This window comes from Lates calcarifer, linkage group LG23, assembly GCF_001640805.2.
Source record: "Lates calcarifer isolate ASB-BC8 linkage group LG23, TLL_Latcal_v3, whole genome shotgun sequence".
NCBI lineage: Eukaryota > Metazoa > Chordata > Actinopteri > Centropomidae > Lates > Lates calcarifer.
The window spans coordinates 15,484,149-15,508,456 of record NC_066855.1 but is presented as its reverse complement, the minus strand read 5'-3'; the positions used below and the strand labels follow the sequence as shown (position 1 = coordinate 15,508,456).

The window sequence follows — 24,308 nt, the reverse complement described above, 5'->3', positions numbered from 1 at the left end:
CAGATACTAAGCATGACAGGCTAAATCTAAGGGCAATGTGTAAATGAGACTAAGAGACAATGTCAGTGCGAACCAAAACCACAAAACAAACCTCCACTATAGCACAATATGGGAAGATGGAACTGCAATATGATGAATGTCAAAGTCAGTTCAATAGTTGTTCACTCAAAACCACCAATGTCAACCTCATGGTGGCGCTAAAGAAAAAGTCAGGGGATCAATGAAGTCAGTAAGCTTCATTGCCTGGGTATCATGAATATCTGTACCAAATTTCACAGCATATATTACCATTAAGATATTTAATTCCAAATCACAGTAGTGGACTGACTGTCAGACTGACATTGCCTTCTCAGCCATGACACTAGTGTAACTACTACTAAAAGTGATGCAAAGAAATCTAGAACATTTACATTTAATTGAATGGTGCTGCCATAAAAATATGGAGTTTTGGGTTTGAATATTTCACTTCAATAAAGAGGTGAAACAAACAGATGCAGAATATGATACAGACATTCTGGAATAGGATGATTTTAATAACTTTAAAGCCACAAAAAACTGCAGTTCAAAAGTTTTTATGTCCAATAATGGATCAAATGACCACATGTAATATGAATGGGAGAATTCTACAAAAAAGAAAAAACAACACAGTAACTCTTAAAGTGTTGGTTTGATCCTAAAGACTTTCTTTATTCTCTCACCATCAGGCCTCTGAACTGCAGCATAATCCCCATTTAGATCAATTTTACATAATTAGTTCAACTTAACGCTTAATTCAATACTGATTCATCAGAGGTTATTCATTTATGCTAAACCCATCTCCTTGAGGCACAGGTGAGAACAATCATTAACACCATCAACACCAGAACATCCAATCCAAGGAAACTAGCAAGGATTACAGGGGAGTGCTCGCTGTGTGTTCCATCCTGATACAGCTGACGTACAGTAAACTCTCAGTTTAGAAAGGAAGTAAAGCGCAAAGTATCTGCTGTATTTTATATCCAGTCCTGCTGTGCCATGATAGCTGGTCTGAAAATACACAACCTTTAAACACAAGCAGCTCTTCACTCCTACAGCTGAAAAGCCAAGGCCATGGTTTCAGAACAAAGCTCCAGCATATTTGCTTTGGCTGCCTCCTTTTCACCTTTTCAAAAGCAAGTGACAAATCTGAGGGATCGGTATTATGTTCTATCTTTTGTTTTGTTGACTGACTTCAATCTTCGGAGGATTTAAAAATGTTTCAGTATTATGTCAGAACCGCCTCTAAAGAGACCTTGCTCGCCAAAGAAGATGAATACAATTATATTTTTGTATAAGAAGAACAGTGTGTTCTGTTCAGTGCTGTTACATGTTGTCACTCTCGGCACGTTGACAGCTCCAGTTCTCAAATTCAGTCTATGAGGATGGTCAGGTTCAGGGAAGGAAACAGCATATGTACAGTGCACATCCAGGCTACAGAGAACATTTATATTATCTTGTTAAATTGTCCTCACAACAGAAATGACAGTATTAGTTATTAAAATTGCCCAAAACAACATATGTTTGCATTTAATGACAATGACTTGTTGTATGAATTACTGCTGGACAAGCAGCAGAGGTTTATTTTAACCACTTGTACAATCTCTCCCTGACTTGAAACGGAAACTCCACCAATTTGGGTCTTTGGAAGTACTGCAGTTCAAATCATGGAGTTTTCTGACTTAGCCCAACCAAACTTGAAACATAGTGCTGGCAGACCAAAAAAGACAACACTATTATTTTTGTCATTTAGTGTGGAGGACTTCTGCAGACTCACAGGTGCTAAGAGCCGGTTAAGGTCACACACAACAATTTAAAAAATAAATAAATAAATAAAACTCCCGTGTCCAAAGTCCAGTGAATATCTGCCCTTATTCATTTATGTATTTATTAGAGGGTAATCAGTGTGTTTAAGAGAAGAACACTCTTAATGACCTTTTTTACATGCATGTCAGCATTTAATGTAGAGTCTGCAGGAAGACTCTTTCAGGGATCTGCAGTTAAAATGTGTCACTAAAAAAGCTGACATAGACTTAATTATTTGCTGCTTGTCTTGACTTTCCAACATTGAGGCAACAATTTGCAAATGCTTCCTTTTTGTATGAAGGTTTAAAAGGTTTTTGTCAGATTATTTAGATTTGAATGATATAATAATATAATGTAATGTATGACATCTACAGTGCAATTCAGTTCAGTTGGCGTGTTTGTGATTTTCCAGGATTAAGGAGCATTAACCAGAACACTGAACATGTCATGCTAACAGCAACTGTTTCAGCTGTGATTCCCATTTGCTTCTGCAAGTTAATTCATTCAACAGAGAAAAACACTTCCTCTGTTCAATTGAAAGTGCCAATGTTCTCAGTCTGATTGCGTCAGTAACTCCCCCCACCCTCCCACCTCTAACACTCACATATAGACACAAACACACCCACCTTCGACACACTGCAGGAGTTGCTCAAGAGCAGCCCTCCTCAAGGTCAGCTGGCACAATACAGCTCCAAAAAACACTCTAATTAACAAATACTCGACGGGCGTGTCTCTGCTTATGAGTCATTCATGACGATGGAACCAAATTCAACCTGTTGGATCTGTGATGAAGTGTTCTGATGCTATCAAACAAAACAAGTTAAAAAAAATAAAGGATGTAACATGTCTTATATTGGATTGGAGTTCCATCCTTGGTAGAAATCTTATTATTTTCAAAACAAAATCAGACTAAAAGGCCTCTTTCATTTCCTTGTGAGAATGAAACTACTGGCATGCTGTAACCTCACTTCACAGCGCATCATGTTTCAGAACAGCAGCATCAACAGCACTTATCAGCACATAACAAAGTACATTATACAACAGCTTCAAGCATGGAGGAGCTCATTTAAAAGTGTTGTGAGGGAAAAAAAAGCATGATTAACGAGGGCAGAAAAACAGCAAAACAAGCCCAGACCCATGAGAGACCATACAGCAGTACAGTGGCTATGTGATTGGTGATTAGCAGGTACGCTAAAACCATGATTCACTTCCTTAAATTAGCTCGGTCGGACAGGACCCACTGGGAACGGACAAGAGGAGTGGGCTGAATACTTTAAATGAAGTAGTGGTAATCAACTGAAGTCTGAGGACCAGTAAGATCAGCTTCTGTAAATGGATGAGGAGGCAAAAATAAGGAGCTCTTAATGTAACCTACTGACCCCTCTTATAGGCCACTGCAGAGACACTGACAGTGACTGACAGACTTTGGCACGGAGCTAATTTTCAGGCCTGTCTGAGCATGTGAAATAATGACCTGAATCAGAGATGTGAATGCCAGTAGTGTGAGTGAGTATTTGAGTTTTTTTCTTACTGCATAGGCACTCCACATTTCCCTTGGCCTCTGTGAGACCAGTGATAATAAACCCAGCTGCATTTCAGCACCACATCACTGTCCACACTTAATCCTCTCCAGGCTTTCTTTGAGGACAGTAACAGGCCCCTTTAAAGCCACAATTCATACAAAAACCCTGAGGGTTTGTTATCAAGAAAGGACTAGAGTCTCACCACTACAGTATCATCTGAAACCTCTGTGTCATGATGTTCAGCACAGCTACAGCCACATGCATGTTATTCAAAGGCCAGCAGTGTCTTCCATGTTTCTCTCCTACTTGTGTTTATTTATACTTAGCCTGATGTACAGTGTTTGTATTTACAAGCCAGAAATGTTCCATGAAATGTTCCAACAGCCCTATTAGCACCCTCCCTTTAGACTGTTTATGTTTTTAGCCAAGCCAGCAGCTTGGTCCTAGAAAAGGCATCGTCCACACTGAAATAACTTGACAAATATGGGATGGATTGCTATGAAATGTTTCAGATCTTCATTCTCCCCAAAAGGATGAATCCTCATGTCTTTACGATCCCCTGACTTGTTCTAGTGCCACCAGCAGGTGGAAGTAAAATATCTCAACAGCTGTGTCATGGATTGGCACATACATTTGTACAGATGTTCATGGCTTCCAGACTATGGATCCTAAAGACTGATGATCTCCTGACTTTTCCTGTAGCGCCACCAGCAGGTGGACATTATTTTGGTTCAGAATGAAATGTGAAACAACAATTGGCTGGGTTGCCATGGAATCTGGTAAGCTGGTGAACATCATTGTCTTATCATTATCATTTTTAGCATGCATGGACAGACTCTCATAATGACATCTTCTTAGATCAAACACATTATTTTTGGGATCACTCTTACAATCAAATTGGATTCAGGGGGAGCGCAGCTGTGAGCTGTTTCTAACGGTCTGGCTGTTTGTGTGCAGTTACATCCACATGCACATTTTTCTAGCGTAACAGAAAAGGGCAGGTAGTGTTTTCCATTTCTGTATTACTCTTCACGTATTTATCTATAATTAGTCTGATATACAGTGTTTCAATCTCCAAGCCAGAAATACTCCTCAAAATTGTCCAACAGCCCAGGAGCACTTCTTTTACTAACACTAAAAAAAATTTTTCACAAAAATCCAGCTTTAGTTTTTTCTGTTTTGCAAAACATAATGACTCATTTTTAAATTTAATTGCCCAACAATTCCTAAATAATCTTACAGGGTGTTGCGTAGAGAAGAGTGTGGTTTTGTATTAATATTTTCTAGGCTTGCTCTCTTGGTATTACTATAACCTAACATTCGCTTGTTATTGTGAGGGAAGGGAACAGCACACAGTGCAAGTTCAACTGCGGTGTCTCACTTGGATACTAATATGCAGTGATAAAACAGGCCAGAGAACAACTACCCGACAGATGTAGGCTACTTCTGCTGACCGCTTTCCATCAGCACGGAGCTGAAGTTGAAGGTTGCCTGCGGCCAGGGCATAGCTCTACGTGTGTGTGTGTGTGTGTGTGTGTGTGATGCTGATGTTGCCAAAGCGCCGAGAAGCACGCGCGTCTCCTTTAAGGAGATGTATGCATCAGCTGTGGTCACTGCAAAGAAATTGCGCGTACAATAAATAAACACAACAGATGATGATTTTTTTTTCTGTCTTACACCCCCGTGTTTGGCCCAATTGTAAAAACGAGGTTGTGCTCTGCCGGTGCGATGATTAAAACATGGCTGTGATGCGCTACGCTGTTAGACATCCAGTTTGCTCTGTCTCTTCAACGCACATTGTATCCATCACATGAAAGACACCGCACGGATTGTATAAGGAAGATAACTCACGCGCTCCCGTTGATCGATCCATAGATGCCATCGCTTGGGAGGGTGGGAGGCGGGGGCAGAGCACCCCAAAAAAGCGCTCTCTTTAACGGTGTGTCCAATGCCCGGTTTAAAAAAGCCTGCTGGCCGCTGCTCCAGTCCTCCTCCTGTGCTCCTGTGGCAGGGACAAGCACGCCTCCTGTAGCCGCTACTGTGCAGGACTGAGCATCACATCGCACACCGTGGAGCTCCACTAGTGTGGGATGATGATGTCGCGGGAATAGGAGCGTCGGTCTCTCTTTTTAACGAGAACATCTATGTCTCCTGCCTGAGTCACCCTGTATTTCAGAGGGAGAGAGCCAAGGAAACAAATCTCCCAGCAACTTGAAGAAAAAGATTCATGTGTTTCATATTCTTATTGCGATTTTTGTCCCTTAGGAATTCAAATGAAAGCCCACCCCAGACACAGTATATGTCCTCACAGAGTTTCTATAGAGGAGAGGGAATAAGATGAAAGCAGCAAATAACCAGACTGAAATGTATTTATAGCTCGAGCTATATGCAAACAATTCAACAGCTTACATTTAAAGCCACATGGCTCAACCAATGGCTATATCATCTAGACATGAAAACTCTTCACACCTTCTGTTTTCCAGACTGTGAGGGAAAACGTCTGTATGTAGATAGTATTGCCAAAGTCTCCGAACTACATAAGGAAGAGGTATATAATGTTCAAACCAGGCCGATATTTGACATTTGACATGTGACATCAGCAGATGAGATTTTCAGATACACCTCATGTAAAATGTGAGACATCACATGTGGAAAATAACACTTCACATGAGAGGATCCCATTTTCATTTCCAAACAGTAGTGAAACAGAATAAATACGTACAGAAAACATGCACTCCTCCACATTAAGTGGGACGATTGCAGCTCGAGGAGGTAAACCCACTCGTCCACTAACCAGAAGCTTGTGGTTCAATCCCCGGCTCCTGCAGTCTGCATGTCAAAGTGTCCGTGGGCAAAATACTGAACCTTAGATTTGCCTCTGATGTGCCAGGTGTGTTATAGAGAAGTGCTGTGTGAATGAATGATTGTGACTCGTAGTGTAAAGTGAGACTAGAAAAGTGCCTTAAATAATGCAGTCCCTTTAACAGCCATTTACATGGGACACATATGTATACTGTCATGCATCATATTGTGCAGTGGACATGCTCTGTTTAATATATTTCAGCATCCAATATCATTTCTCTGCTCATAAAGCTTGATTGATGTAGGCATAGAGTATTATTTTAACCAGCGTAGACTACTGTATAATGGAGCCTGATGGGAGGACGTGATATTCTGAGTGCAGCATATGAGCTTGGTCATAGACAGTTTTATCTGCATGACATAAATCAGCCTACTCATTCAAGATGTTACTTAACTCATATAATCTGCCAGACTGTCAAGTCACCAACCACATCTGAAATCCTGAATCTTATGATACACTTCACTGTTCCATAAACCCTGCAGTCTTTACTGAAATCAGGAGACAAATCTCCAGATATGAACCTCTCAGGTTTGAGCACTGTCAATGTAAAGTTTCCTGTAGGAACAGATGTGAGTGATGGATTCGTGAGGGATAACCACAGGTTTGTGCCTCTGGGATCAAGAACTGTCTCCTCCATCTTTTTTTACATTCAGTGTGAGATGGCTCTTATCACACCATTTCACAACTCTCTCCATACACTAATGGAGTGCTATTCTTGTGCAATAAGCCCAAGATAGCTGCGTCATCTGAGAATTTGATGACACAGTTATCAGGGTTCATGCTTCTGCAGTCGTGTGCGTAACTTGAGTAGGACAGGAGAGCAAACAATGATAGCTGACTGAGAGGAGAGGAGAGGAGGAGAAACAAAGATGTAGCGGTTTACGTGTGTGTGTGTGTGTGTTTACATGCATGGAAATAATAGTATAAGATGTAGGAATGTAACACTATTACATATGTCACATTATAACAATACTATATTGCTACCAAGTTGGTATCATTGCACTTTATAAACTATATTATATTCTCTTTGCTATTATCTATACTTCATAGTCTTGTATTATTACTGTAGACTATAGTGCGTTTAAATTACATCTACTGCTATATCTCATTCATTATATATAATATATACTTGTTATTCATGCCTATGCACTTCTACTATATATAATTCACACCTAATGGCTGGTGGAGTTGCACTATTGGACTTCTTTTGCACAAATATTTGTCTGTAGGTTTTTAATGCTTTGTCCCTTTTTTTTTCAACTTATTTCATTCAAACAGTTATTTATCAGTTTTCTTAAACCTCAGCCTGTCTCTGTGCTGCTCTAACATGTCAATTTCCGCTCAGAGATCAATAAAATCTTATTTTATAAAAGCAAACTGACCAATACAGCTGACTTCCATGCAGAAAATCACCCCTGCACTATATATTTTGATATATTTAAGTATGTTCGCGTTTACTGCAGAATAGGTTATATATGAGTTCAGACATCATGTCTAATTATCAATAGCATGATTGTTAAGATGTCGCTTTATGTTCAGCAGCCTTGTGCTGTTTCATGTGGAAACCTAAAGGGCAAAAACAGTCAAGTTTGTTTGAAATGTTAAATTGAGGACATTCATATGTTTTCTGGAAACTTGTGTTGTTAATGTTTAGATTTGATCTCATATTAATCTCACTGACAGGCCATACAAAGACAGGTTTTAGGTTTTCCCCATACAAAGATCATGCTGTATGCTGCTTTTTAAAAAGAGATTTTCAGGAAATACTTCCTGGCAGAGCATCAAGCTCTGGATATACATTTCTACATCTGACCTTTTTTTTATTGCCTTTGTTTCTTCTTAGACATCTTGAGAAAAATTGACCTCAAGAAACAAATTTTCTAGGTTGATTTTGAATCAAAGATGTTGCCATTACCTGAGTCCTCTGGACTGCTGAGATTCGGAGTCCATGCTACTGATCAGGGATATTACAGTGATTTTTTTCCTTCAGGGGCAGAGCGCACAACCATCACCTTCTCCCCAGGTGCATACTTCATTAAATGAATAACATTCTAGATGTTTCTTACATATCATACCCTATATATAAACAGGCTTTTTTGTCATAAATTCACTGATTCATTCATTTTCTTCACTGCTGTTTATTCACTCTTAAACCAATCCAGCAAACAGTCAGCAGAAGAGAAAGAAAAATTGAGCCTTTAGGCAACAAATGATGTCTGCTGTAATAAAAAATGTAGCAAAGAACCAGCCCTTCAGTAAAGAATCAACAATTACTCAACCAGTAAATGTAACTGGCATAGCTTTAAGCAAATGAAAACTAATTTAAACAAAATCACATATTTACTTTACAGCTGCAGCTTTCATCCCAAACAAAGTTTTGAGTTTTAGAAAAGTTTTAAATTCAAATCCCATGTTTCTATCAAGTCAACAGTTCAAAGGTTACAAGAGGTCACATCTTAATAAATAGACTATTAATTAATGGAACTGAATCCACTGCAACCTGTTCTTAAAATGATCATTTTCATGCATATATATGATGTTCTTTTCAGGTCTTCAATCTGTCTTCTTAATATAACATGAACAAACAAAAAATCAAATCAAAAATATGTGAAGGATAACTCTGATCATAGTTAATACCAAACTGTAACTGTAAATGTCAGGAATGCATGTCCTTTTTTAAATGTCTTGTGGCACTAAGACTGACGTTAACATCTCAGACAAAGAAAAAGAAACTTGTTTGCACTTCTGAGGTCAGGAACACAGAGGTATTTGTTCATAATAACACAACAGAGTTATAAGTTCAAACATTTCAAACATGCGGTTTATCAAGAAATATGTGGAAAAACCTGCAACTGTGTATTATTTTGCATAGTTTTGTCTCCTAACAGTGAATAGTTCTTTCACCTTTGGTTAGTTATTCATCCTATTGTCAAATCTAATGAGACATTATGGTATGAATGGCAATAGTGTACATCCACACTGACATTTCTTCTCCAAAAAACACAGCTTTACTAAAATGTTCTTCATAGTGGATAAATCTGAAGACAGAAGATTTGTGTTCTAGAGTGGACAGGGAAACAGAGCTTTTGGAAAACAGTGACTTAATCTAGGCATGAGCTACGATGACAACTTTCTATTGCTTCTAACCTTCACTGTTCAACTCTTGCAACTCTTTTTTTAGTTGTTTGAGTGCAAGCTATTCAATCTAATTGAAAGCAAACAAGGTATATAGAGTACAATGAAAATACAGGCCCCAAAGTACAACCTCAGTGCAGCAAAAAGTGAGAATATCTATGGCCCCTGCAACAATAATCAGTTTTTCTGTGGTCAATGTGACAAAAGTGATTACACCCATGATTTCCAGTTAAGGTTAACTACCTGAACAAGGTTATCAAAGAACCTCTGAGCACCACAGCTTTCTCAGTTTTGCCCTGGGTTGTGTCTAATGTAGCATGGAAACAAGTAAGAAACCAGATTGTGAGACTTGATCAAGACTGGAGAGAGCAAAAGCATCAATAGGCTACTGAACATGAGCTGAAACACTGTTGCAGCAGTGGCTCTGAGGTGTAGGAGGAGCCGTAAGACACCATGGACGTAACAGCAGACATACTAAATATTCCTAAAAGTAAAAGAATGGAGTCATTAATGAAGGCTGTACTGTGTGAGGTGAGATCCTCACAAACAAACTAATGGAAACTCCTGAAGCTCTGACATCTAACTCAAAGAGTTAGACGATGAATTTTGTTGAAACACAGTTTTTGGTGACATAACATTTGAAGTATCGTTCACTCCAGGCCTATGCTTAAGTTTCCTGTCTTTCATTACTCTTGCCCTTGTGCTTTTTTTCATTGTTCATTGTCAGCAGTTCCTTTCAAAATGATCATAATGAGCATGTAAAAGCTCTATTCATATGCTTGATTAGTAGAACGTCTTGTCTAATCTGTATTCATGTAGCACTGCCATCATCTGTTGTTTCATGAATGGGAACTTTACACAGTGTGAATGCTGCAATGATTACACTGGTCAGACAAATAGTAAAAATGGGCTTGATTAATTATTAAGTGTTTTGGTCTTTTCAAAACAGATGATGAGCAGGAATGTGTAATAACAAGGAATGGAACTCAGAAAGAAGTGGATTTGATTTAAACTTTTATCAGGGGAAATCTTTTGTTTTATTTCACCCTGTGAAGTGAGTCATTGGCATTTAAATGCAGTGTCTGAACTGAACTGACCCTAGTTCTGTCTAAAGGGCCATCAACTGATCCCCCTGGCCTGGAGTGAGAGGAAATTTCCACTGGAGTTGTTGTTGTCCGTTGGCTCTCTCCTGAACTGATATGGCACTGACATAATGCTATAATGGGGAATAGGAGCTGACTACTGGTAGGAATGTAGGCTGATGGAGAGCGGAAAAGTACTGGGGGTAGCTAACAACTACCCCACACCCATGCCCCCACCCTCCAACCCCACCCTTGACCAGTTTAACACTCTCCATTAGATGTGTCTCCGGGGCCAGTTTATTCAAAAGTGCAGCCTGCAGTTATGATCTGTCAGGGATTCATAAATACTGTATGTGTTGCAAATCAATCCTGTGGTCTCTGCAAAATGTTCCAACAGTATTAAAAATAACAGTACTCTATTATTATTCTGAGAAATGATTATACTGGGCATTGATCTGATACCAGTGCTCTCTTTTTCACACATTTAAAATCTGTGCACCACACCGCTGAAACTCACTGGAATTATTTCTGTGTGAAGTAAAATGAGGACAGGGATTGCTGTGGTAAAAAAAAAACAAAAAAAAAAAACAGTGGACGAACATTGTTCAAAGTGGTTTATTAGATTTTCTTATCAACATACAAATATCTCACTGAAATATTTCATTATTTACAAAAAGAATGTGTGGAAATCTAACATATTTTCCTACTGACAAACTAATCTGGAAGATATAAAATAAATAAATTAATTTTAAAAAAAATCTAAAATAAATGTTCTGAGAAATATCTGAAGTGCTTGAACTACACAGTCGTGTGTATTAGTCTGAAGTATTTTAAGTGCAAAATGCTGAGTTTGGCTCCACATGACAGAATTTATTATTGATGTCAGTAATTTAGAAATTGTCTTGTTACAGGGTAAATGCTAGCAAATGTTACTGATAATGCATCTGTGCTGAGACAGACTGTTACTGATGTATTCATATGTAACAAGTATTTTAAAGTTGTTGGTTAAGGTGGAACTAATTGTAATGGGGTGGTTTAATCTGCAACAATGCATTCTATTCTAACAGGTCACCATATGATGTCTGCAAAGCAACCTGTAAATATATCTGCCAAATGTTTTCCTCTGAATTGTAGGAGAGTAGAAATGTCAAGCAGCATAAAGTTGACATGCCAGCATCTCAAGTGCCTCAAAAACTGTACTTAAGTAAGTGCCTGAGTAATACTTGAACGACTGATTGACTGAACCCACAAAGAAAAAAAGAGAGAAAATGCATCAGAGTTCTGACCAGACTGTCTGATTCCCATGAGACCTGTGGAAATTGCAGTGCATGCAAAACACCAGTGTGTGCACCCAGGAAACTTCACAGGTTACTGCTTTGAAGCCTAGAAATGTCCTTTCAAATAAAATAAAATGGAGCATCAAGAAATAGAAGCACAAATCAAGTCTCCTTCTGGTTTTACAAAGCACTTTGGAAAAACTGTGTTTCTCATACTGGGTGTTGGAATGGTAGCATGTAGCCCATTATAACTGCTTTACTCCTACTTTTCTTATTAATGCTGAATAAACTGCAGAGAGAGAGAGAGGAAATAATGAAATTATCTGGCATAAATTAGTTTTAAATATGTAGAAAAGCCATGTTTTTTCACTTTACTGCCCTCAATTTTCCTGTGGTCAAACACAAATCTCAGCCAGTAATAAATCCATTGCTGACCAATGTCCTTTTTCTCTCCTAGCAGGAGATCCTTCAGTTGACTGATACATTTTTGGCCTCCTCTACTCTTTCTCAAAGGAGACATCTGTCTGAAGGACAAGATATTTTGCTTTGACTGGCAGATTTAAATGTGTTGCATGACAAGTGACAAGTTCTTTTACGGACTCAAAGGACTACACTACAACTGTGTATGACAGAAAAACAAAAAAAAACACCTGGTTTAGATATAAAAAAAAAAGATGCTGACATTTTGGATATATCACATTTTGTTAAATTAAGCTCTGAATACCTTGAAATCAAACAAGATTAAATCCTGTCAACAATATGACTAATGAAAACAATATGACTAATGCTTGTTTTCATATTGTCTAGCAGGGATCAGCTTATTATCTGCTGTGAGCTGGCAAAGCTGAAATGAGCCGTGATATTTCGCGGTGCAGATTTCTGACATTTCACTGCAATATATTAACTTTCAGGCTTTTCTCGTTTCCCTCATGCGACTGCAAAATGTGTAAACTAATGTTTTGATGGCGAGGCAGGACAGGCTGGCTTTATAATGACAATCCCAACTGTACTGACACAGCCATCACTTATGTAACGGGAGATTTGACCGGGACACTGTGTTCCCTGACAAAGGCATTTCTATTCAAAACCATTGGTGGCAAGCTTCCGGAGAATCATTCACAGAGGGTGAACGTTTGTCCCTCAGGAGACCAGGAAATAAACAAGGAGCAGAGGGTGTCCGACTGCTTTATCATCCAGATGAGGATGGAGATGATAGAATTCCCCAGAGTTTTTAAACATCTTCAAACTTCATCTGCTCTCTTACACTTTTAACTGCATGGAGCAGCTCATGTTTACTATAGCCTCCAAATGGAGTGGTGTCAGACTATGCTCACTCTAAGCCACTGAAAATTGAAAATGCAGTTTGTGTGTGAAGCAAACATGTGGTCAGCAGTGTAACAGCTGGTTAAACCTTCATTTCAGTCTCCTCTTATTCTCTGTTATCACCTATACTGTGCTTTAATGCAGCATACCCCACCATTTAGCTGTTGTCATCTACATATTGTTATTTTTTCTGCTGATAAAATTCACATAAATACAGTTTAATAATTACAGATGACATATGTGATTTGACACAAATTTGCACAGTAAAACATCACAAGGTCAGTGTTTTCAGATGTATCAACTCAGGAGACCGTTCTCAAAAAATGCTGGTTTTCTGTGGATGGATTGCTAACATGGTACGCTCTCATACAAAACAGACAGTTGAAGCCCTGCTTATAAAATTCACACCTGCAACTGCAAACACAAGCCTTTTTCTCAGGTTGATGCCTCCATGTGAAAGGGTTAAAAAGTGTGAGAGCAGTGCAGAGTTTAGGTCAAAACATACATGACAAAGAAAGGACTGTAAGAAGTTCCTGATAACAGTGTCTCTGATCTGCAAACAGATGCAACATTTCTGGTGAAAATGAATCACTGCTGTGTGCAAAGGTCACAGATTTAGATGGTGTTAAGCACTGGGCGAAGCTGTTAATTTCAAATGTGTTTTGTTCTGTAGTTTAAATTTCTAACTTTTCTAACTCATGTGATGAGATCATAAATAATATCCATGTCATTTTTTCTCAGCCATGATTGATCTAGAAGATGAATGAATGGAATTTGTTTTCCCTCTCTAAAGGAAGCATTTTCTAAATACATTTACTCCCAAAGTTGTGTTGCCATGTAATAAGCATACCCGTTCATTCAGGTGGCTGTTGATTTGCTATGTGATCACTAATTCAACTCTTACATAATGAAAGCTGCCTCGAGTCCTGAAGGAGAGTTCAGACTGGAAGAACACCCGAACATTGCTAAACCCGCCCCCCAGAGATTTCTATTGGCCAACCTGGAACATCAGTAAGACAATCTCGTCCTCTGATTGGCTGGAGCTCGCTGATTTTCAACGGTTGCCTCCCTTGTTTTCATACAGGTTCGGTCAGTCGGAGGAGTTGGGCTGTAGCCTAGCATTGGTCAGTATTGTGCTCACAGAGAAAAGCCAGAACCTTCTTCACAGCAATAATGAAGTTCGTTAGGTTTATAATGAAAAACGCAGCCTTGGCCAGTGTGCCCAAACACATCGAGCATTTCTCTAAATTCTCTCCCTCGCCGCTGTCCATGAAGCAATTTCTCGATTTCGGTGAGTATTGATCTCCGTCCAGAGGTGGTGGTTATTTTTGATGTAACAAGGGAGGCATTCGTTTGAAGTGGAGCTGATTAAATCTGATCAGAAACGCAGTGCATATTTGCTAAAGTGTAAAACGAATCATGCAAGTCTGAACATCTGTTTGCAGGGTGTGTTGGGGGGTTTGGCTGTAGCATGGTGTTCACACAGCAGAGAGTTGCGTCAGATCTGTGGAGAGCTCAGGCTGCCCTGTCTGGGCCCTGTAACAACACACCGAGTTTTTCTCCTACTAAAAGTTAATCAGCTATAACACACACCGTGCAGAGAAATTCATTATCAGAAAACATTCATAAACACAAATGTTTCCTTGAAATAAATAGTATTAGTACTTACAGAGCAAAATGTCTAAAAAATAATGTAATGCCACTAGAGACTAGAGCTAATAATTACAGTTAGTTATTATTTGTCAATCTGTTATTTTTTGTCAGTCCTAGTCTGTATAATATGGCTGCAACTACTGATCATTGTCACTGATTACTTTTCTGATTTGTTATTAAATGAACTCATGTACTCTATGTAATGTCAGGAAATAGTGAAAAATGCCCTGCACAGTTTTTCAGAACCCAAAGTGCTTGTTTTGTTCAACCAAGAGTCCAAATATACCCAAATAGAAAATCCATATAAGACACAGAAAATCATCACATTCAGAAGCTGCCAGCACCAATTCTTTGGCATTTTTGATGATGCCAATCAGTTTATCAATAAATGGCTAATCTACTGCCCCTGTTTTGATTCAGGTTCCATCAACGCCTGTGAGAAGACATCCTTTGTCTTTTTGAGACAAGAACTCCCTGTAAGACTTTCAAACATAATGAAGGAAATTAACCTCTTGCCTGATAAACTGCTCACAACCCCATCTGTGCAAATGGTGCAGAGCTGGTAAGTCAAACTGGGAAAAGGGGATTTATGTCTTGTTATGATCCAAGTTATCTGACATCTTTACTACGGCTTTGGTTTTCTTTCGAGACAGAAACCTTCTAAGAAAACAAGAGTGTTAAGAATATTAAAATTAGTATCTTGGCCTCTGTGATAATCCATTAAAACCATGCCTGATGCCTGATTTTATCCCCTGATGACTGAGAAGTTAACAGCCACAGCTGCTGACTTGTTTACTGCTATGTGGATGGAAGGTTTATTTTCCCTCTGTGAATTACAAAAGCAGCCTTTGACCAAGTTGCGCTTCTTCCAACTAGCACTGTGCAGCTGAGTAGGGGAGAGGGGGAGGGGGCTCTCAGCTATGAACTCTACCCTAGTTCCTCGTCACACATCACGTGACCTTGTTTTCAGTGAGATCTGCTTTTCATTCCTTTGTGAGGAATGCACTATGACACAAATATCTTTGCATGGATTAAAAGTCAGCTGTTTTTAAATGTAATTAAATTCCTGTAGGTTGTGCTCTCATTCAGCTGTTTTTGACTGCAATTTATTTAAAAAAAAAAAAAAATGTTTATATATGTGAACATGTGGTTATTTATGATTTTGTCAGGTACATCCAGAGTCTAATGGAGATCCTTGAATTCCTTGACAAGAATCCAGATGATCACAAAATCCTGGGAGAGTAAGTTTCTGATATTCATCTTTCTAAACTGCTCTACCAGTGGTCAGTTTTCATCAATCACTTCATCATCATCTTCAAAGAGAAACAGCAACCAGCAACAGCAAAGTTTGGGTGTTTTAGGCTGTGGGTTAATATCAGATTTATGGAAATGGAAGGTGTACCTGAGGATTTTTACCAGTAACAAGAGTCAAATCCTCCATCCTTCTGTCTGCCTGCCCATCCCATTCTCATGAACACGGTATCTCAGATTCATCTCTAGTGAATTTCTTCAAATTGGGCACAAACGTTCACTTGGACTTAAACATGAACTGATTAGGTGGTTAAAGGTCAAGGTCACTGTGATGTCACAAAACATGTTTTTGGTCGCAACTCAAGAATTCACCCGCTAATTAACTGCAACTAAACCGTTAAGTGGAACCATACAACTGCAGGGCGGTAATTCCAGTTTAGCTTTGACACCTTGAATTATCTTCATTCTTTGGATCCTTGTGCTCTCACAGCCATCCTATTCTTGTGACTGTGGCATTACAGACCTCCTGACAGCTGCATGTCTGTATGTGCTTCCTGTCCAGGTTTGTTGACGCCTTAGTTACCATCAGAAACAGGCACAATGATGTAGTGCCCACCATGGCCCAGGGCATCATAGAATACAAAGAGGCCTTCCCCCAGGACCCCGTAACCAACCAGAACATCCAGTACTTTCTGGACCGCTTCTACATGAGCCGCATCTCCATTCGTATGCTCATCAACCAGCACAGTGAGTATTTTCAATTTAAAATAGAATTGTATATTTTTCTTGATATTTATCGTTTACTGTGTAGTTGATCTAGTCGGCTTAAGCCAGAATTTATGTTGGAATTTAATAGTTTTGTACATGTACATGTACAGATTTGAATTTTTCCCCAAGCCTGATTAAACATAAAACCTTGATTTGAGTTTTGTTATTGTTTCCAAATTATTTCTGAAATGAATATTGTTATACCAGGTTATATCACATCATTATGCTCATTCTACTCACTGTCTCTTGCTTGACACCTGCAGGGAAAAGTAAATCTCTACCCTGAAATAATCCTTCAAAACACGTTGCTTCACAAACTTTACTGTCACATCCATCACAGATTTCTGTGTGGGATGTCTTTGCTATAGCCCTGGGAACAGTTAGAGTCAAGTTCGGCTTCACACTATAGAATTTATATTTAGAAATTCAGTTAGTGAGGAAATGCCACCAAAACTACTTGTATCTGTACAAGATTCACTACAACATTATTGGGAGATGTAAACAAATGTAGACAGAGACCAATGGGATATAAACTACTTGATTTTTTTCTTACTCCTCCTTAGATGTCACATTTGTGTGGTTGTAATTGAGATGGTAGAGCAGATTGTCTTTTATTCCTAAATCTAGTGCTGACTCAAAGATTCAAACAGCTGGTTTTTGCTGTAGGATGATACTGAGCTATTCAGAGCTTTGTTTGTTACTGAAAGCTACCAGAGGTATCATCAGTCATGTGGAACAAAGATTGTTGATGCATATCATTGTTGTGATGGTGTAGTGTTTCAAAACTACTGTGGCATGAAGGGAAACGTTTGTTCTCTTAAACTATGAAAACCTTTTGATTTTGACATTTTGACTGAGATTTTTTCACTATACACAGATTTGTTCATCCTATCCCTGTCTTATCTCACAGACTGCATGACATGTTTTTACTCCTATTGTCATTCTCATTGTCATTCATTACAGATGTCACACTGTATTCTGGTCTTCTTAACCTTATGTCTTTTTTTGTTCTCTGCAGCTCTTATTTTTGATGGCACTGCCAACCCTGTGCACCCCAACACCATTGGCAGCATTGACCCTCACTGTCAAGTCGGAGATGTAGTCCAGGGTGAATATGGATTATGTTTGGAGTTAAAATACATGTTTGACTTCTAATGGGACAGAGAACAGAGGTTTTGATGTGCTAAAGTGATTTGTCTTGTAATTCTAGAAGAAGTTTCTTTGCTCTGACATTATTATCCCCTGTCTTTTTGTCAGATGCCTTTCACAGCGCCAAGATGCTGTGTGACCAGTACTATCTCCGTTCCCCTGACCTGATACTACAGGAGATGAGCAGTAAGTTTACACTGATTTAATCTGGCTGATTAAATACAAACAGTTTTACTCTTGAATCAAACCTCCCAAGGGGCAAAAGTTCTCATTGTCTGTTGAAGAGATTTTAAAAAAAGAACAAACATAGCCAAGCCCTCATACATACAGTATGAGTGATCAACAGCCAGATGGACCTGAGTGGACTCTAATTATAGCATTGAAGCTGAAGTAATGGCTTAGTGGGCGCCGGCTGACTGCATCAGACAATATTGACACACACACACACACACACACACACAGACCCTCTCCTCTCCATCCTCACTCACTGTAAAGCTAGAGCAAAGTAATTGCCACTGATGGAAAAACATCCATGAGTGGTAAGGATAATGAATTTTAAATGAAGTGGGTGAAATTAAGAAACGCTATTTTTCCCTCCTGTGCAGGCAAGAAGAAGAACCATTCAATAAGCATTGTATATGTGCCTTCTCACCTCTATCACATGCTGTTTGAGCTTTTCAAGGTATGACATTATACCCAAATTATTTTGAGCTTATTTTAAAAACAACTTTAAAGTGAGTTTTTTATGTTCTATTTTGCCTTTTTGTAGAATGCTATGAGGGCCACCATTGAGACCCATGAGAGCAGCAACAACCTCCCACCCATTCGAGTCATGGTGTCTCTGGGAGGAGAGGACATGTCGATTAAGGTGGGTTATAAATTACAGTACAGCTGCTTGAAATGTGGACAAATGAAGTTGCAGTTATTTAAGTACATACAGATATCGCAGGCCAGAATTACAGTGACACCCTCTATCCTCAGATCCTCCGTTTAACAGGGAAAAATAACAGCAGGGTCATTGCTGTGTTCCTCCCTTCAGTCTTTGTTGTGTGGACTTTGTTTTTGCATGTTGTCTGTGTTTGTGTAGGTCGTCTCTGGGAGTTTCATCCCATGATGTTCACATACTAATAGCAGGTGGATTAGAGTTGTAAAATAGTCTGTAGGAGTGAATGGAAATGTCGGTGTGTTTTTGTGATTGTGAGTTCCATGTGAACCAGCACACATTTGATGAGGCCTGTCAAGATAAAATGCTTTCACTAGTTAATCTTTCACAGTGACGTTATTGCACAAGTTCCTATGGGACTAGTGTGAATTCAGTTAATTGTCTGGTATGCCTTTGCTTTTAAAGCTAAACGTTTTTGTGTCGTCGCCACCCAAATCTTTCTCTGAACCTGTTATGTAATAACTTCACCCTCAATTAAGCACAGTGCCTACTGGCAAGCAAAGCTACTAAGCTCTGATAAGATTAGTTTCATGAGCTGTGTGCCTTCACATCCATGGAGCCTTTAAACCTTGTCTTAATGAACCATGTGTTACATCTTGTTACTTGTCACTCATACATCTGGCAGCAAGTGATGCACCAGACAATAAACTAAAAACTGTGTTGGCTTGGGTCCAGATTTCTCAAATGGCAAGAAAATTAAATTAGGACTTAAACTCTGCAGTTTCCTTTAGGTTAGCTCAACTTGTTTTGGTTGTAATGCCCTTAACTCAAATGTTTTGACTCAGTCTCCAAACAACAGACAAAGGTAGCCATTAGCTAGTGAACACAGTGGAGCATTTAGCAGCTAATATACCAGGTATTTTAACCAGGAGGCAGACCTGATGTACCTGCTCTACCAGGAGCAGCCTTTGACAAATACAGGCTCTGATCCTCTTGCACTTTCACCATGACAATATGTGAAGTAAACAAACAGAAAGCCGCCTAGTGTACACCCTTAAGTTGAGGCCAAGTGTTTGTGACAGGCAGGCACTTCTGCCACGTCTGCTGGCGTCACCTCTACCTTTTCATGGCTCAGCACTGTGTGAAGAGCTCACATCGTTCTCTCTCGCTCTCTGTCTGTCACCCCCCTCTATTTCTGTCCCTGCCTATAGGTGAGTGACAAAGGTGGTGGTGTCCCATTTCGGAGGATCGAGAACCTTTTCAGCTACATGTACTCCACTGCTCCTGCTCCACAGATTGGAGACCACACACGGCCTCCACTGGTAAGTAGAGATACAGGCGGTGGGGTGCCAGGATTTCATCTATTAGCTCGTTTGCACTCCTACAGATAATGAAAAACAAATATAGGTTTTCTTAGAAGGCGTAGATAGACTGTTAATTGCACTATTTGCCATTTGGTTAAACGTCTGTACAGCCTACAAGCATCAAAATGCTCATTTAGCCTTTTATTTAGAGTCTGCTATTTAAAGATTGAAATCTTGGCACAATTTTTTTCTTAAAAAATGAGTGATCCCCAATGCACAAAGCAAACATGACAAAAGACCTGTTTGTTCCATGGAAAAGCGCTGCTGCTCGCAGTGTGACAGAGAACAAAGCCTTCTTAAACCCTTGATCTCCTCTCTCTCGTCGTGCAGGCTGGCTTTGGCTACGGTCTGCCCATCTCTCGTCTCTACGCCAAGTACTTCCAGGGGGACCTGCAGCTCTACTCCATGGAGGGCCACGGCACAGACGCTGTCATCTACTTGAAGGTGAGCCAGACATGCTGGTCATGCATGAAACTGTGACAAGATGCCAACAGTCTGAAAGTCTGCAGCACATAACAGAGGGAGAAAATTGGCTCATGACATGCCTTTGTAAAACACAAACCAAACTCTGCAGACCTATGGAGTCAGTTCAGGTAAGATAGGCCATTGGTGATTACGTCTTCTTGTCCCTCCAGGCGCTGTCCACAGACTCCATTGAGAGGCTGCCGGTATACAACAAAACTGCTCTGAAGAACTACAAAGTGAGCCAAGAGGCAGATGACTGGTGCATACCCAGTAAAGAGCCTCTAGATCTGAGCAACTATAAGGTGGCCAAGTGAAAATGTCCCCCAGGTCTGGTGCTTCAAGCCTACATGCCATGAAGCCTCCAGAATATCTGTCTTCATATTCCCATGTCATCATCTGCCAAGGCAGATGGATACAGTCTGGTTTTAGCAGTAGCATGTTCATGTTGTTTTCAGTCCCTGTTGTCTCTCTGGGTTCTTCATAAGAAAATAGACAAATAGGAAACAGCTACTAACAGAATACTTGTCACAGTCACCTCTGAGACTGCGAGCAGCTCCAATATTGCTAAAAACACCAACAGTGAGTGTGTGTGTGGACGTGGAGCCCAGAGTCATGTGCAGCTAGAGAGAGAGAGAGAGAGAGAGAGGCAGCACCCAGCATGTTATGGGAGTAAAAAAAGTGTGAATACGAGTGGACTGATGAAGAGTAACAGAGGAGGGTTTAAGTTTTCCAGTTTAAGACATTATACATGTAATAAGGTTTTACAGCAGAGGGGCATATAGAGGCATTTAATAAAACAGATGGAACCTGTTGTTGAACAGTTGGAGGAGAACCAGATCCAGTCTTCTGTAGGAAATGTCAACCAAGCCTTACAGTAGCAACTTCACCCAAAGGCTCTTTTCTTTGAAATTACTTGAACTATTTAAACTAATACTCTTGTTGCACCTTGTTAAATTCTAAGTACTGTAATACTATTGAATCTGTAGATTTGAACAAATGTATGACTTTGAAGTTGAGTGGTTTTATGCTTTTCTGCATGGGTATGTGTTCAGGCTTTTGATATTTCAGTCTTTAAAAAATTGATCTCAGTATTTACATTCACTGGTAAGATACAGTGTTATCTTAACGTCATTTTTTTGGACCATGCTGAATCTAATCCACACTTCTGTGCATTAATTACAGAGATGAAGAGTGTTATATGATAGAAACAACAGCAGTATAAGGCCCAAGTTCTCTACAACTACAACTTTTGCAGCCAGAGCATGCATTGCAGACCGGCCTGGAGTTTTAATGCTGTTAGCAGATTTCAATGGAAACTAGTGTTATTAAACCCCAGAAGGCAGCTCATGTCATGTTTGAGTTCTGAACCAGTCTGTGATCCAAAAAAGCAAGGCCATTCTCAGATCATTTATTACACTGTGCCATATGAGGACAAAAGGCCCGGGGTCCATATGTGTTGAACATGAACAGTTTTCTTTTGTATTATATTTATCTTAATCATACAGTATGTGAAAGGTTATTTTTATAGCTACACTTTTGTGAATGATTGTAAATACTGTAAATACAATCCAGATATTAAAAAAGTTCAGTATAAAATGCTCCTTGTATGTGATATTGTCTGTGTGAGGTGATATACAGGGCTGATTACATCAGACAGTGGTGGAGAGTTTTTACCTCAGTGTTTCGGGATCTGTTGTCAAAGTGGTGACAAGATCAAGTTCACCAGTTATACCCTGCAGTCATTCCAGCACCAGACCCTCAGGCACAAAAAAAGGGTACAGTGTATGTGGACGCTGTACCGTCAAAGATTTATGTCAGTAGAAGTTTCCACTCCACTGGTGTTCCTCTGCCTGTGGGTACGAAGAGCTACGCCACTATTATGTCAGTAAATGACAAAGGTGGATCACATTGTCTTTTAAAAGTTGCCTTTCTTGGCCCAGAGCCCAACAAGAGAGGTCATTGCAGGGAAACAGAAGTCACGGTCTCATGGTTATGTGAGATCAGCGGCATGTGAGACTCATGCAGCTAAAGGGTAAAGCCTAAAGGGAGCTCTAATAATAGCTGGTTTCTCTTGGCTCTTTGAGTCACATACAGTATTTGCAATATATTTTAAAATGAGCAGTGCAGCATACAGTTTGCATATTAGCAATAGCAGTGGTGAAAATGAAAAATTCATTTATCTGACAGCTATAGTTACCTCTGGTCTAAAAAAATACTCCAACATACATTGAGTTTATAAAATAGGATGCATTGTTTTAGGAGGAAGAGAAATAATAATAATGAGCCTGAAGTTGAACTTGCAGTTTTGGGCTGTTCAGAATCCACACTGCATCTGCCAACAGCCATAAAACAACCTCTGGTGCTTGAATTGATCACAGCCGAGAGAATAATTTCAACAAACTGGAAAATCCTCTCTGCCCTGTGTTTCCAAAGGTGGTTGACTGGTTATGTCTTCTGAGTACAAATCCCTGAAGAAATACTTACATTTTAGAGGATCATTCATTGCTTTCGAAAGGACTTTTTTTCATCTATTGTCTGTTTGTGTGCATGTTTGCCAGTTGTGTATAAAGAATGTGTTGCACATAAAGAAGGTGTTTCACCTCAAGAATTAAAATTTAGATTAGAATTTAACATAAACAGAATGAATAGAATTTGAATAAAAACAATTAGAAGAAAACATTTTTAAGGACATGGTACTTTTACGTTTAACTTACGTACCTTTGCTGATAATACTTAAAGTAAAATTTTATGTCTTTAACTTTTTTTTTTTTTTGAATTGTGGTTTTGCTTTTTTTTTCAAACTTTCACTTAAGTACAATATCTGATCACTTCTTCAACCAAATTATGTCCACTGTGAGCTGATGTTCTTAAAGTGAATGATAAAATGATACATCAACAGGATCGAAGACACTTACCTCTTAAAGCCATTTCCCTTTTTCCTCTTTAAATTTGACACTTGCAATATAGCTATTATTTACAGTTTTGCAGGAGCGTGCAGGTGTTACATACTGTACGTGTTGCGTGGCACGCCCATCTGTTTTTGTTGATGAATGACATACCCTGGCAGATGTCAAGTGAGGCTCATTTTACAGTCTCATGTTTAGATGGGCCAACAGGCCAGCAGCAGCTGATCCAAATATGGCCACTGAACCTGGGAGTTTACCCCAGGCCACCACAGCTACATCGAGGAGTGGAAAGAATCCAGCAGTGCCCCTCTCCATATCTCACACAAACAGAGGACTGATAAACTCTCCATAGCAACAGGAAAGGCTACAGTACAGTCCACTATCTGCAGAGTGTGCTGTAATTCTTACAAATCTCTCACCTTATGTGCCATCTCTTTTATACATAAGGTGTGCAATACTTAAAAATGGAACAAATGCAGGAAATAATAAATATTATGTTAGACAAAACTGTAATTCTCGACCATAGGTACTTAAGCACCCTAAGGGACACATACAGTGGGAAGGGGAACATGAATGTGAGCAGCTCCACTAATGAGAAAAAAGACAATACATTTTACATTTAAAAAACATGTCCACTAGTGACTTGCAGATGAACACCTGTAACATCTGAACACCAGTAAAGTGCATTAAAACTACTTAGCAAGGTTAGTAGAGAAGAACAAAACCCAGCTTGTTAGAGCCAAAAGATAAATGGAGTAGTTGCTGCTGTATGAACACAAACAACGTGGCTCAGCTCAGTCACACCCCTCAGTGACCTATGGCCCGATGGCCTACTGATACCAAAC

General features: G+C 39.4%; 2 protein-coding genes across 2 annotated transcripts in view; one reads left to right on the top strand and one right to left on the bottom strand.

Moving 5' to 3' along the window:
* Nucleotides 1-5,453, bottom strand: part of tbkbp1 (TBK1 binding protein 1) — a 55,464-nt gene extending 50,011 nt beyond the window's left edge. The window contains exon 1 of the mRNA XM_018689483.2: nucleotides 5,196-5,453. The gene's annotated coding sequence lies outside the window, so the exon portion shown is untranslated. The remainder of the gene's footprint in view (nucleotides 1-5,195) is intronic.
* Nucleotides 5,454-14,093: 8,640 nt separating this feature from the next.
* On the top strand, nucleotides 14,094-22,153 carry pdk2a (pyruvate dehydrogenase kinase 2a). Its single transcript, XM_018689491.2, has 11 exons — nucleotides 14,094-14,315; nucleotides 15,098-15,239; nucleotides 15,847-15,918; nucleotides 16,491-16,675; nucleotides 17,715-17,804; nucleotides 17,954-18,031; nucleotides 18,451-18,527; nucleotides 18,615-18,713; nucleotides 19,940-20,050; nucleotides 20,423-20,536; nucleotides 20,728-22,153. The coding sequence occupies exons 1-11, from the start codon at nucleotides 14,198-14,200 to the stop codon at nucleotides 20,869-20,871; spliced, it is 1,230 nt and encodes a 409-aa protein (XP_018545007.1). The 5' UTR covers nucleotides 14,094-14,197; the 3' UTR covers nucleotides 20,872-22,153.
* Nucleotides 22,154-24,308: the final 2,155 nt, after the last annotated feature.